The sequence below is a fragment of the Orcinus orca genome, chromosome 11, assembly GCF_937001465.1.
Source record: "Orcinus orca chromosome 11, mOrcOrc1.1, whole genome shotgun sequence".
Lineage (NCBI taxonomy): Eukaryota > Metazoa > Chordata > Mammalia > Artiodactyla > Delphinidae > Orcinus > Orcinus orca.
In genome coordinates, this window is record NC_064569.1 from 87422075 (window position 1) to 87436169 (window position 14095).

At 40.5% G+C, this 14095-nt stretch overlaps 1 protein-coding gene across 9 annotated transcripts in view; it reads left to right on the forward strand.

Annotated features, from left to right (window-relative positions):
• Positions 1-213: 213 nt before the first annotated feature.
• Positions 214-14095, forward strand: part of RIC8B (RIC8 guanine nucleotide exchange factor B) — a 121238-nt gene continuing 107356 nt past the window's right edge. For 7 of the 9 annotated variants that reach the window (XR_004483087.2, XR_007470107.1, XR_004483088.2 and 4 more), the window contains exons 1-2: positions 214-703; positions 8229-8276. Coding sequence is in view for 4 of the 9 variants with exons in the window: in XM_049694416.1 (XP_049550373.1) it covers positions 620-703; positions 8229-8276 (132 nt within the window). In the remaining 5 variants the exon portion in view is untranslated. The remainder of the gene's footprint in view (positions 704-8228; positions 8277-14095) is intronic. The other 2 variants (XM_033427556.2, XM_004269417.3) reach the window with 2 other exon arrangements.

Genomic DNA, 14095 nt, shown 5'->3' on the forward strand with positions numbered 1-14095 from the left:
CCGGCCTTCGCAGGACCACACTTCCCAGCATGCCTTTGCAGGGAAGTCTTTCCCGCTGGATGACTACTAATCCCGACATGCCATTCGGCACTCCGGTAAGTTAGATGGAAGAGTGGAATGACCCCATTGCACGCAGGGAATTGTAGTCCATTTAGCTGCTGGCTCTTAGAGGGGCGGGGAAGAACCGGGTCGCTCTCGTCAGCTGAGGAGAATGATTCATAGAAGAGGGTCAGGAGAGAACAGTTCTGTCTGTGAAAGCACATTTAAAAGGCTGGACTCTTCTCCGAGGGAGGGAGAGGCAGGAGAGCTAGCAGGGCCTCGGGCCTGACTGCCCCCTCAGGCCGTTCGCCAGGCCTCTACCGAGTCCTAGGCCTTGTCGGGGGTGGCCGCGGGGCGCCGGTTGCTGGGGGACCAGTGACGTCGCGGGGTGAAAGTTGAGGGGCGGTGACGTCGGGCCTGCCCGGGCGGAGGCTGGCGGGTTGGAGGCAGAGGGAGGGAGGGAAGGAGGGAAGGAAGGAAGCTGGGAAGAAGCGAGCGAGCGAGTGGGGGCGCGAGGCGTTTACCTGGAGGCAGCGGCTTGGGCGCGCAGAGCGGCCGCGGCTCCCCCGCACCTGCGGCCATGGATGAGGAGCGCGCCCTCTACATCGTCCGGGCCGGCGAGGCGGGGGCTATCGAGCGGGTCCTGAGGGATTACAGCGATAAGGTAAAGAGCCCTGGCCCCGGGCGTGCGGTATAGCACCCTCGGGCCGCCCCCCGGGCTTGCACATCGCATCCCTCCCAACCCCCCTCATTCCGGGGATGCGCATTGCTCTCCCCTGAAAACGTTTCCGGCTTGGGCATGCGTGTTTGTGCCCCCAGCCTTTTCCATCCGTGCATCCTGTATCCCCACCCCCTGCCCCCACCCTCGCGCCCACCCCTCTGATTCCGGCCCAGCAGTGTGTCCCACGGTCCTCTTCCCAAGCGTGCAAGTCACACCCCCGGAATCCGTGAGCCTGCGTCTGTGCCCCTCTCATGGATGCATAAATGCACGCGAGTCCTCCTCACCTGCATAGCTTAAAAATAACGTGTTTCTGTGTATAAACACGGGCCTTGACATGCATAAAACGTATCGGCCACGATGGCAGTTCCTTATATACGTACAGGACTGTACAGTTTTCAATGCGTGATGTCTCATATATATGGTCCAACTTGATTCTCAGAGAGTTTACAGGGTAGATAGCATCATCCTCCCCATTTTATAGATGAGAAAACCGAGGCACTAGGAACTGAAATCACGCCAAGGTCATGGACATACTATGTTGTAACTGGGGGCAGACTAACTCCTAATAATACCTGTTGTTTGTATCACATTAACAGCTTTCCCATCCATTATCTCCTTTAATCTTGACAGCAATCCTGTGAGGTTTTATCTGCATTTTGCAATTGAGATTCTAGATCGGTTAAGTAACTTGCCCAAGGTCATACTTCTGAGCTGGGATTCCAACCTAGGTATTATTCTTTCCACTTTACAACTCTGCATGAAAAAGGTATCTTGTATATCCCAGTCACTTCTCTGAATGTCTCTTCAAGCAAGACCCGTTAGCTCTCCATTACTTTACCTTCCAGGAGTTTTATATGCTCACTCTTGAAGGTAACATACCACACCTTTATTCTTCCATTTAGAAGACCACTTTATAGAAATAACTGACTTCTGTGAAAACACACCCAACACCATGTCACACCCTAGATATAACATCTTTCTTCCTTTCATTTGCCTCCATTCATAATTTCCCTTTCTGTGTTTCTGTGTTTGCTGTGTGCCCACCACTGCACTTCCATACACTTTGTATTGTTGAGCTGCCAGTATGCCATTTCTGCTCCATGTGGAGAAGATAAAAAAAATAAGGCACCTTCACTCCCATTTAATCTTCCCAACAATCCTATGAGGAAAGTGGTGGTATTCCCATTTCACAAACGATAAAATTTAGGATGATGTCACCTCAAGTCCACACAGTCATTGAGAGATGGGGCTGAGATTTGAATCTGGGTTTTCTGACTGCTCTTTTACAGTACCATGCTGCTTTCTTTGGGAGGATGCATGGATTCAGTTCTATTCATATCTTAGCTTCCTCACTTTCGGATACGCTTTACTGTTGCATATCTGCGTAATTTAGGAGAAATTAATTTAATGCACAGATGTACATATTGTGGAGATTACAGTCATCCCTTGGTATCTGCAGGGGATTGGTTCCAGGATCCTATACCTCCCCCATGGATACCAAAATCCATGGATGCTTAAGTCCCTTATATAAAATGGCATAATATTTGCATATAACCTACCCACATCCTCCCTTATAGTTTAAATCATCTCTAGATTACTAATAATACAATGTAAATGCTATGTAAATAGTTGTAAATACAATGCAAATGCTTTGTAGCTAGTTGCCAGTTAATTCAAGTTTTGCTTTTTGGAACTTTCTCCAATTTTTTCTCGAAATATTTTTGATCCATGGTTGGTTGAATTCACGGTTGTGAAACCTGCAGATATGGAGGCCCGACTGTATATTCATTCAACTTGATTTATAATTGCCTTCCAAAAAAGATTTGAGGCAGCTACAAACTGATTTTCAAAAGAAGGAAATACAACAGAAAACTTGGCCATTGTGTTGAATCAAGTAGTGTTTATTTAGCACTTATTATATCCCAGGTATCCAGCAATAAATAGGAACTTTCTTCTATGCAGAAGGGAGGAGGAAAAAACCTCGAACTGGATCTTATCTCCTCCTTCAATATTTTCTCCTTCCCTTCATGGCTAAACTAATTAGAAGTCCAGATTTGCTTCCTCCAGTTTATCTCTTCCTCTCCTTGATCTCCCTCCAGGTTGGTTTCCATTTACCATTCCTGGCCAAGTGCTGTCAGAGCTTAAGTTCTGGACATCCCCAGCTCTCCTTTCACATTGGGAATGGCTTTAAAGTTGTAATGCCCAGTGTGTATCATCTGGGGTGGTATTTTGGGGACCACGCTTGAGAATGCTGTGTCTTGACGTGGACCGGCGCGGCCAGCTCCTTCAGAGAAGAGCTCTCATGTTTAATGCTGATTATAGTAGGTCCAGAGTACAAAGAAAATAGCTGAGTTTTATGTTGGCAGTGGGGCTTTGCCCCTCAAGGCAGGAGACACTAGAGGCAGATGAAGAAGAAGGGGAAGCATGATTGCAGTGGTCTGGCAGTAAGAATGGGGAGGTGGAATTAAATTGCCCTGCTCTATGGGAAATGGAGTCTGAAACCCTGAAAAAGCACCTGGTTATTACCATGTGCCTCATTTTCCTTATCTGGAAGCATGGATTTGGGAAATGTTTAGAGTGAAGTGATTATGGGGCATTGAGGAGTCTAACCAAGAAGGGAAATGAATGATGTAGAGAGAGAATGATTGGTTCGTCGTTCTCAAAAGAAGGCAGCAAGTATAATGGAAAGAAGGTGGAATTTGGAGTCAGCTAAATCTTGGTTCAGATCTGCCATTTATTAGTGTCATGACTATGGACAAGTTATTTTAAGGCTGAGTCCCAGTTTCCTTATCTGTAACATAGGGTTCTATCACCTAAGTTATTATGAGACCTGAATTAAGTGAAGTATAATGCTGAACGCTGTGCATAATGCATGTAGGAGGCATTCACTAATGGTCAAGGTGCTCAAGAGGTCCTGCGGCAAGAGCACGGGTTCTGGAGCCAGACTGCCTGAACTCTGATCCCCGGCTTACCATCCGCGTGGCATAGAGCAAGGTACTTAACTTTGCTGTGTCTCAGTTTCCCCATCTGCCAAACAGAGATAATAATAGTACCCACATCATAGGTTTGTTGTCAGGATTAAATCACTTATATGTGTAAATCATTTGGAACAGTGCCTGGCACTGAAGAAAAACCCATAACTGTTAGTTTTGAACAAAAAAGTCAGGAATTAAGCATGTGGCATGGAGTTGACATAGCCTGATAAAAAAAAAAAATTAGAGAATATACTCCATTCTTTCTCTTTTTCCTTGACCCGTGCACTTTTTAATGGTTAGCAAAATACCTTGTACCGTGTTTAAAGTAACATTTACCCGTCTGGCTCCAGGTAACATCTAATTTCTACTGTGTTAAGGAGATTCTAATTTTCAAGATTTCTTCCTTCATTTACTGACCCTTCTTTTCTTGGGGAGAAGGAAGATCTATCTATCCTAGAAAAAAATGAAACTTGTCTGTTTCTCAAGGGCATAATGCAAGTTGACTCAGCATAGGAAAGTATTTTTTAAAAATAGGAAGAGTGGTTGTCCTTTTTCACTTTCAATTCATCTAACAGCATTTATTGAGTGCCTGCTATGTACTATGTATTATCCTACGTGCTTTCACTGTCATCACATATTAAAACTTATGAGGGTGACTGAAGTATTCTCCCTTTTTTTCGGGACTAGGAAATTGAGGTTCAGAAAGACAAAGTAACTGTCTACAGGCCTTAGGGCACATAGCTAGAAGTGGCAGACCTAGTCTTCGATTCAATATCCAGGGCTCTTTTTGCAAGGCCCTGTTGGCTTTCCACTGTCTATTCTGTGTTATTGAGCACAGAAGAGAAAGGGTTTTCAGGACTATTTCCTTTGGCTACTGTTGGGTCCCAGTCACCCCACTCCAGTAATAGAATGAGCTATTAATGTGGGAAGTACATATTGCTCTAGTCTAGGCTGTCCAAGCTTCTTCTCCTCTCCTAGGGTTTGTTCTGCTAACAGATTTAGTAGAGAGATTGGTTGGCATCATTATGATTATCAACAACAAACAGTGATCAAGAGCCTTGAGGGTGCATAGTAGTATCTTAGTTCCTTGAATCCAGGGTATTTAGACAAGAAGGAACCTCAAAGATAATTGGGTCCAACACTCTCAATTAATAGGAGAAGAAACTGAGGCCTAGCATCATCATCAATGTTGATAACCAGAGAGGTGGCTTGGTGGCCATAGAGGCCACCTCGACATATGATTACCCCTTAGCAAGCTCCAGTAGGATTCCATTATGGAAGTGTGGCAAGTTTATGGCCAAATGAAAGGTAAAAGTTATTTAAGATACAGACAGACATGTAGGTCTTTGAGAGTAGTCCTCATAAGAGAGGAAAACAACACTGATAGCAGTGAGGTCTTTATTTATGTGCTAGAAGAACCTGATTGATAGGGACCTAATATTGGGACAGTTCTAGAAGTACAGCCTCCACATTTGAATAGGATATATAAATATCCTGGACTATGTAAGAGGACTTTTTGTTTTACACTTTGAGGTTGCTTCTGAATGGATTGGCATATTCTAAATTCAATTTGTACTGCCTCACAATACCAGTATATTTGCTAATTAAATTAAGCCCTCATGTTAGTTAGGGCTTTTGAAAGCTTGCTTTCCTTCCTTCCTTTATTTCTTTTTTTTTTTAAATGTTGTGGTTTTGTAACAGGATCAGCCTTGCATTTAAAAAGAAAAATAAAAATTAGTCCTTGATACTATTCTAAATTATCACCTTGAGAGATATAATTTTATGTAGAAACCTTTTAAAAGATATTTTTATAACTTAACAAGGGGCTTTCCAAAAGACGATTTCTTTTTCTGTTCCCTTACCATAAATGCAAAAAAAAAAAAAAGTTTAGGAAAACTATTACATTGGCAACTAGGTACATTTATTCCAGATAATGTGTGGAATTAATATTTCACATATAATGGCAAAAATTAAGTTTCTTGTTTCTAAGTGCAATTATGTGTTTTCATTTGTAGTGAACCTTTACTAAGCTTCAGTTTATAACCATACAATCTAATAATTCTTGATCTTTTATTCAATGTTAGTTTTTTACTAAACCTTGGGTCTGTAGATTCCTAAGTTGTAGTCTTTGTTGTTTCTTCCTTCCTTTTCTTCTTTTCTTTCTTTCCTTGCTCATTCATTAGTCTATTTACCTTTTATATAAAATTTTTCTTTTAATTATAAAAATAATATACCAACAATGAGTTTTGTCAAAGGAATCACCAGCAATTCCACCAACCCTATATAGTTGTTTTTATTTTTGCATTTAACACTCAAGCCTTTGTTTGAAATCATCCATACATTTATGTAGGTACTGTCATCATAGACATACAGTTTGATGTTTTACTATTTTTCCACTTACTGCCATCATAAATAATTTTTCATGTTGTTATAGAACTTTTTAACCTTTTTTTTTTTTTTTTGCGGTATGTGGGCCTCTCACTGTTGTGGTTTCTCCCGTTGCGGAGCACAGGCTCCGGACACGCAGGCTCAGCGGCCATGGCTCACGGGCCCAGCCGCTCCGCGGCATGTGGGATCTTCCCAGACCAGGGCACGAACCCGTGTCCCCTGCATTGGCAGGCGGACTCTCAACCACTGCGCCACCAGGGAAGCCCTAGCCATATTTTTAAAAAAATGGCAGTATAATACTCTCTCAGATGAATGCACAGTGATTTATTTCATCAGTCTCCTGTTGTTGGATATTCAGGTTGTCTCTTTTTTTTCTTCCATAATACTCGATAGCACTGCAGTAAATATGATTACATATATAATTTTTCTCTCCCCTGGATGATCTCATTAGGATAAATTTCTAGCAGTAAAAGTTCTGGGTTAAAGGCTGTGAATATTTTTATGGTTTCTATTAGGTGCTGCCAAATCACTTTCATTTTTGAAGTTGGTGTCAATTTGTACTGCCTCCAGCAATATCACTCCTGGATTATTGATGCCCATTTCTCAGAGGGCTTTATGTCCTCAGTCTTGCTCTTCTTTGATCTGGCCTGTAAACTACCACCCAAAATATTCTTCCAGAATGAGTTCACACCTCCTTCAGAGTCTTCCCCTGGTTGCCTGTCACCTATATGCCAATTCAGGTATAAATTTTTAAATCCAAGGCCTTACCACCTGACATCCATTTTAATTGTTTTGCAAACGGTATGTGAGGCAGCTTCTCTTAGGTTTCCTCAAATGGCCCTTCTCCATTACCTCTAAGTCTTCCCTCTGACCATTTCTTACTTTCAGAACTGGTTCTCTGTCAACATTTCTCCATCTCATTTAATTTCAAAAATTGCTTCTTCTGCGAAGCTGTCAATGCAGAGCCACCTGTAATGATGATATCTTTAGTACTTAACCGTGTTTAACTCCTGGTGGGTTGCCATGTTGCCAATGAGAAATACAAAGGAAAGGCAGAGAGATGTTCAGTAAAGATTTTTTTTAAATGAAAACTTAGGATCCGTAAGAGCACTTGGTTCTCTTGAATAAAACTTGAGAAGAGATTGAGGAACTTTATGCTCTATTTTTTGGGTACCATCACTCTCTGGCAGTGGACAGCTCAACTTACTCCATTCTCTATTTCAGCTACAGAGTGGAAAATATAGTGTTGCCAGTCATTTTAGGAGAGTCATGACATTCTTTTCTTTCAAATATTTTTCCTCAATATCATTGGCATCATCATTATTATCATCCTAATAGTTACTGAGTGTTTACTATCTTCCAGGCACTGAGATGGTACATTATATGTCGTAGCTGTTTTAACCCTCATGGCAGCTTTGTGAACTAGGTACCCCCTCTTTTCACATGGGAAATACAGTTATAATTTGTTACTTGCTTAACTAATAAGTGGTGGAGCCATGATTTAAACCCTCATTCTTACAGAATTACTTTTATGAAATGCCAGTCTATCAATTTCTTCCCTATCTACAATTCTCTGGTGATTTCTTATTGCATATGATAAAGAAAGTACAAACTCCTCAGCAACATTGGAAGATCCTTCCAAATCTCTGTCCAGTCTACTTTCCCATTCTCATCTTTCTCCACTCCTCTCATCCCCTAACATGTGTCCTGTGTTTCTCTCTGACAGAGCTGCTTATTTTACAAATACATCATACCACTTCACAGATGAGCCTTTGTTTCCATCCCTAGAATGCTTTCCATTTGCCTGGCAAACTCCTATTCATCCCTCAAGGTCCAGCTCAAATGTTCTGTACTATATGCAAAGAATTCCAGATTTCCCTCGGTAGTTAGTGGCTCAGTACTATGTCTCTTCTGTATATATTTTTGCTTTAGTCTTTTGTACTGCTTTACAATTATTTGCTTACATGCCTCTCTTACTTTAATAAGAACTTTGAGACATGATATGGGAAGACAACTTTTTTATAGACATTAGGTATTTTTAAACATAGCAAAATCAAAAATCTGTGTATTTAAAATGACACTGTTTCCCTTTTTTCCCTCTTCAGCATAGGGCTACTTTCAAATTTGAATCAACAGATGAAGATAAAAGAAAGGTAAGCCTTGGTGTTACTGTGTGTGTGTGTGTGTGTGTGTGTGTGTGTGTGTCTGTATGTGTATGTATTTCATTCATGGACTTGATAAACAGTGGACTTGATTTCATCTGATAGTTTACTTTTCAGTTCCCCTTCAGTTTGGTTTTTAGAAACTCTGAGAATAAAGACAAGTGCCAGGTTTAGTATGGATTGCACATAACACCCTCCTGCTCCATCCCCATAGGACCATTACGTTTGCATAAATCAGGGGAATGGGAAGGGTTCAGAGGGGACTCTCATCCATATCTTCTCATCTCCAGCGATTAACTTTGTTTGGTGGCAGGACTGCAGGCTGCCAAAAATGCATTGCTAATATTGTAATATTGGGTTTATAGTAAAGCTTGGCTTTGGGTTAAGTTTTGGAAAAACAGCTATTCATGCAGCTGCCCCTCAACCACATACTGTTCCCTGCACTGGCAGTTATTTATGTTGTCAGCAGTTGTCTTGGTCACTGACTTCATGGGCAAAGAGGAAAATGGGGTCAAGAGGCTTAGGAATAGAGGAGTTATTATGAGAGGGTGCATCAGAGATAGAGCTATGAAATGTCATGTTGGCCTGTTGGGGTCGCCTGTGGTTGCTTTACTTAGTTGATTAGAGCATGATGCTCAAGGAGAAGCTCACCAGTTCTGCCTGTCTGTTTGCTGGGCCCTATACTGCTATCCCTGGCCTCACAAATGCTAAGACCAGGTAAGAGCATGACTGAATCTGTGTAAACGTATTGTTGCTGCTAGAGAAATAGCTTGAATCCGGTGCTTTGCTGGTAGTGGTTTGATCATACCTTGAAATCGTCCCTCTATTCACCTCCACCCCCATATTTACTGTCTACATCCTGCTCACTTTGCCTCTTAAGATTTCTCAGTACATTCTCTCCTTAACCCCGGCTCTAGTTCAGTCCTTCATCTGGATTACTGTACCAGTTTCCTAACTATCCCTGCTTTTTCCAGTTATATGCCCTTTCAGTCTATTGTCCATAATTCTGTAACAACAATCTGACTGTGTGAAGCCCAGCCTTAAAACCCTTGAGTAACTTTCTTTGTCTATAGGATAAAGTTCAAGCTTCTTAACATGACCTAGATGCTCAGTGATCTGAAGTTTGCCTACTTTTTGCAGCCTATTGGTTGATTCTCTCCCTTGTAATTTATGCTCTAGCAATATGAAATATTTCCAGTTACATACACATACACATCCCTTCTGTTTCCTACTTCCTACCTTTGCATATACTGGTGGTATGTACCAAAATTACAGATGTGTTTTGCCCTTTGACCAGGCAGTGTCACTTTTAGATCTATTCTGTGGACAGATTGAAATAAAGTAAACAAAGTTATTCACTGAAGCATTGTACATAGTAGCAGACGATTGGAAACAATAAAGCCTCCAGCAATTAGGGAATATTTGCAGAAACTTGTATACATTTGCATAATGGAATATTGTGCTGTGGTAAAGAGGGAGGAAGAGGGAGAAGGAGAAAGACTGTTATGTACTAATGGGAGAGATAGTTACATGAAAAGAAAAAAGAAACAGGGTGTTAAAAAGAACTTTTTTTTTTTTCTTTTTTATTAATTTTTTTTTTTTTTTTTTTTTTTTTTTTTTTTTGCTGTGTTGGGTCTTCGTTTCTGTGCGAGGGCTTTCTCTAGTTGTGGCAAGCGGGGGCCACTCTTCATCGCGGTACGCGGGCCTCTCACTATGGCGGCCTCTCTTGTTGCGGAGCACAGGCTCCAGACGCGCAGGCTCAGCAGTTGTGGCTCACGGGCCCAGTTGCTCCACGGCATGTGGGATCCTCCCAGACCAGGGCTCGAACCTGTGTCCCCTGCATTAGCAGGCAGAGTCTCAGCCACTGTGCCACCAGGGAAGCCCCAAGAACATGTTTTTAATATACTCATGATAGGTATTCAGGCTAGGAAGGCAGCTGCTATTTGGTTTAGTTGGGAGGATCCGTACTATATAGATTCTGTGGTGCCTTGTAAATCTGACACTAGAATCTTTGGTAGTGCTTTTACTGGTCAAAATAAGTGCATGAAGACAGAGATCCCCCCCACGCCATATGACTTTCAGTTAAGGGGAAAAAAATTTCCCACACAGTTATTAATAAAGCATGTTTGTTTCCTGTAGGATAGTAGCAAAACCTAACATTTTCCAAGTATTTTACTGCCTTTTAAATCTTTGGTGACAGTAACTACTGTACTAGTGTTACTTTCAGTATTACGTGTAGATTGCTGCTTCCTGGGAGGTCTGATATAAACAAATGTCATTAGGGACCTAGCTAGGTAATCTTCATTAATGGAAAAACATTGGCAAACAAAACTATTTCAGTCTCCAAGGGTTAAAACCATTAGAGACTCTTCATGCCTAAGTCCCTAAAAAGACTTTGAAATCAAAATTATTGGACTTCTCTAAAGGCTCTACATCCTAACAGCCTTTTAAGTTCTCAGTGTAGAGAGGCATGGAATAGTAGGCATGTCTCCAACATTAAACCCAATCTTAAAATAAGAGGAACTCAAATTACCATCCAGTTTGTTTTGCTGCCCTAGTTCTCTTTTTCTCTTTCCTAAACATGTCTCTGGAGCCTTCTACCAGCAGCTCCTCGGTAACAGCAGCGCCCCTTTCAATAAACTACAGGTGCTGTTGCTCTGAAAAACACACCTCTCTTATGTAAAACCTTGTGGCAACCTATAAGTAAATGTAAGGAAATAGAGCCTTTCAAAAAATAAAACTTGATTATATGAACTTTGTAGGAATTGGTTATAAAGTAATGATCCTTAGACCTAAGTCCTAACACGTAGCATTTTGCATTTTTAGAAAGATTTGCTTTTCATTAGTAATACAGTAATGTTGTAAGTATGGTGAGAATATCACCATCCCAGTTTTATGGATAAGAAAACTGAGGCTTATGTTAATGACAACTTGTTAACACTCATATCACTCGTAAGTGGTGGAGCCTCGAATAGAGAACAGGTTTTCTGGCTATTGTGTGCAGCTCCTTCACTGGTCAGTGCTCCATGGCTCCCACTCATTACCACTTGAGGTATATCTCAGAAGGTTTGAAATTATGACTCAGTACCTTGTTTTATCTCTTATTTCATACCTTGAGACACCATTTAGGCAACTAGACTTAAACTGGAAAATATCAAAGGAAATTACCAACTAGGAATGCTTAAATTTTTCCAGAGAAGTAAAGTCAGATACAATTGCTAATGTTTGTGCATAGAATGCAAATAGTTCCAGGTGCATGTGACTCATGATATATTTGGGTATAAGCACCTGTGCTTATTGAAGCGTTTGCTTTACATCTTCTCTACCTCAGTTGGTGGCTGTGATTATCTACCAGCACATAAACACATATACCATGCAAATATGTACGATGGAGGGAGGTATGATGAATAATCTGAAAATTTACAGCTTGAGGAAATGAAAGCTCTTATATTGGTTTCTAAAATACAACTGATCTCAAGGCCAATAAAGAGAACTAATTGCAATAAATGTTGAAAAATACTGTCATAAAATGATTAAAAGAATTGCAGCTCTTTCACCTGTAAGATAAGAATACAACCATATTAAATGCAGAAAACTTCACTTGTTGTCTGAGATAAATCTTTATGTATTTAGTAATTTTCCTCAAAAGAGTGAAGTTAAAAATAAATTTCAAGCGTTTATTTCATTAACTTCAAACTCACATAGGTAAGCTCATACTTCTGTGAAGGCAGAGAGTAATTACTGAGTTGAGAACTCTTTGAGGACAAAAATTCTGGCTTACTTTTCTTTGTATTTTCAGTCCCCAGCACTGCATGTGGCACAAAATAGGCACCTGTTAAATGAATAAAGGGGACTTGGAGCTTGAGTGGAGGCCAGAATTCCTATAACTTGTACATACGGTTTGGTTTTGAGTTTGATATTCTCTTAACTAGAGAGCAGAATCTCAAGCACATTTCATAATGTTATTTACTGAAAAAGCAGAATACAAAAGTATTCATACAGAATGATCACAACCATGTAAAACTAATAAAAACTATGCAAAGAAGAATGTCTACAAGGAAATTCACTAAAACAGTGGCTTAGTATTATTACTGTGGATGATATTTTAATTTCTCTTTTCTGTATTTTGAACTTTTCTGTTATAGTAAATGATAATGATATAAGAATATGCTAATTATATATTATATGTGATACTATATTCTTTTATAGTAGTGTGATTGGGGGCATAAGCAAAGACCAATATACTTTTTAATCATTTATTTTCTTTAAAATTGGGCCTTTGTGATTATCTTACACATTCCTTTTGGGGGAACATAAAAATGTTACTAGGTTTGGAGGTAGTATCACTTGTGGAGCCAGTTTATGGAGTGAAATAAATTTATTTGAACACAAAAGTCCATTCTACCATTTGAAATATTTCTTCTTTTTACTTTTTTTCCCCAAAGTTGGATGCACTTGGCATATTAGTAGAGATCTCTGTAGTCCACAAATATTTTTTCAGTAATTCCTGTGTGCCAGGTCCTGCATTAGGCCTTAGTTCCTAAGTTGGCTATTTTCCTATGGTGTTTGGTTTGGTGCTTTCTCAGCTATGGATGCATGCTGAGGGTTGCCATTGTGGACTATAGAAAATGAACGGGTAATTTTCCATATTAGAGTCCCCCAAGGAAAATGTGCCAAGATAGAACCATCAATCCTATACTGTGAATCCATGCTTAGGAATAGCTTGAGGCATGGATGCTTGTTCTGAAAGCCTTTTACACTTAGTTTAGTTATTTGAAATTGTTAAACTCCAGTTTTCACTAAAACAAAATGAGCTTTGTGTGTCTTGCAAATTTGACTCAAATTTTATTTGATGTCTTCACCTTAGGGAATACTTTGATATATGATGCAAGTACAATTCTCATTTAGAAACCAATAACTTTAAAAGATAATCCTTTTTAACATCTTGATTTCTTTAAAACACACAAACACACACACTACCAAAAGCGTTCTAAAACTTTTACTTTTTAAAGTTTCTGTCCAGCTGGATCTGGCATAAAACTTGACTAGAAGGCTGAATTATATCATAGGCCAGGATGAATGCCTCACAGTAGTTCAAAAATGAAACAATTTAAACTTCATTTCAGACTCCATTTTTTATTTTAGATGTTTTGCCAAGGTATTGAAGGACTAAATGTGGGAAGAAAACAGAACAGCTCTTCTGATTTAGTAAGCCATAGATGTGGCAGTCCATACATGATCTCTGTATGGATCACTTTTTAGGATTTCTGCCTGGGAATGTTAAGAGTAGTATCTCTGATTTACACTTTAGAGTTTCAGATCCTTTTTCTCATATAAAAAACTCATCAAGAAGTTCTGCTTCCAGCCATGACAGTGTGAGAGCTTTAGGGACCTGCTCCTCAATGAAACTGGTTATTTTTAAAAAACAGCCATTTAAAGTCTCTGGAAATAGTCCTAAGAGCATGCCGTCAATAAAGGAACACTTATTCAGGACAATCTACTAAAACTCAGTCAGAAGAGTGAAAGTCTGTGGGATTTGAACCGAGACCTGCTCCCTGTCTTCCCACTCTCAGTGGAGAGAGATGGAAACTCTCCTCCAAACTGATGGAGCCAAGAACACGGAGCTCCCACTTCCCTCAGCTCTCAGTTGGAAGGCTGTCTACCCAGTAGAGACAGGGGTAAGGTCAGCATTTCTCATCCTGCCTGAGCTACATGTCGCTGGGACAAAATTCTGGGTGAATATAGCCGAGAGGTGGGGTCTCCCTCCTTTCACCCAATGGGACAGAGGCTCTACCTTGGGTAGGGCACCA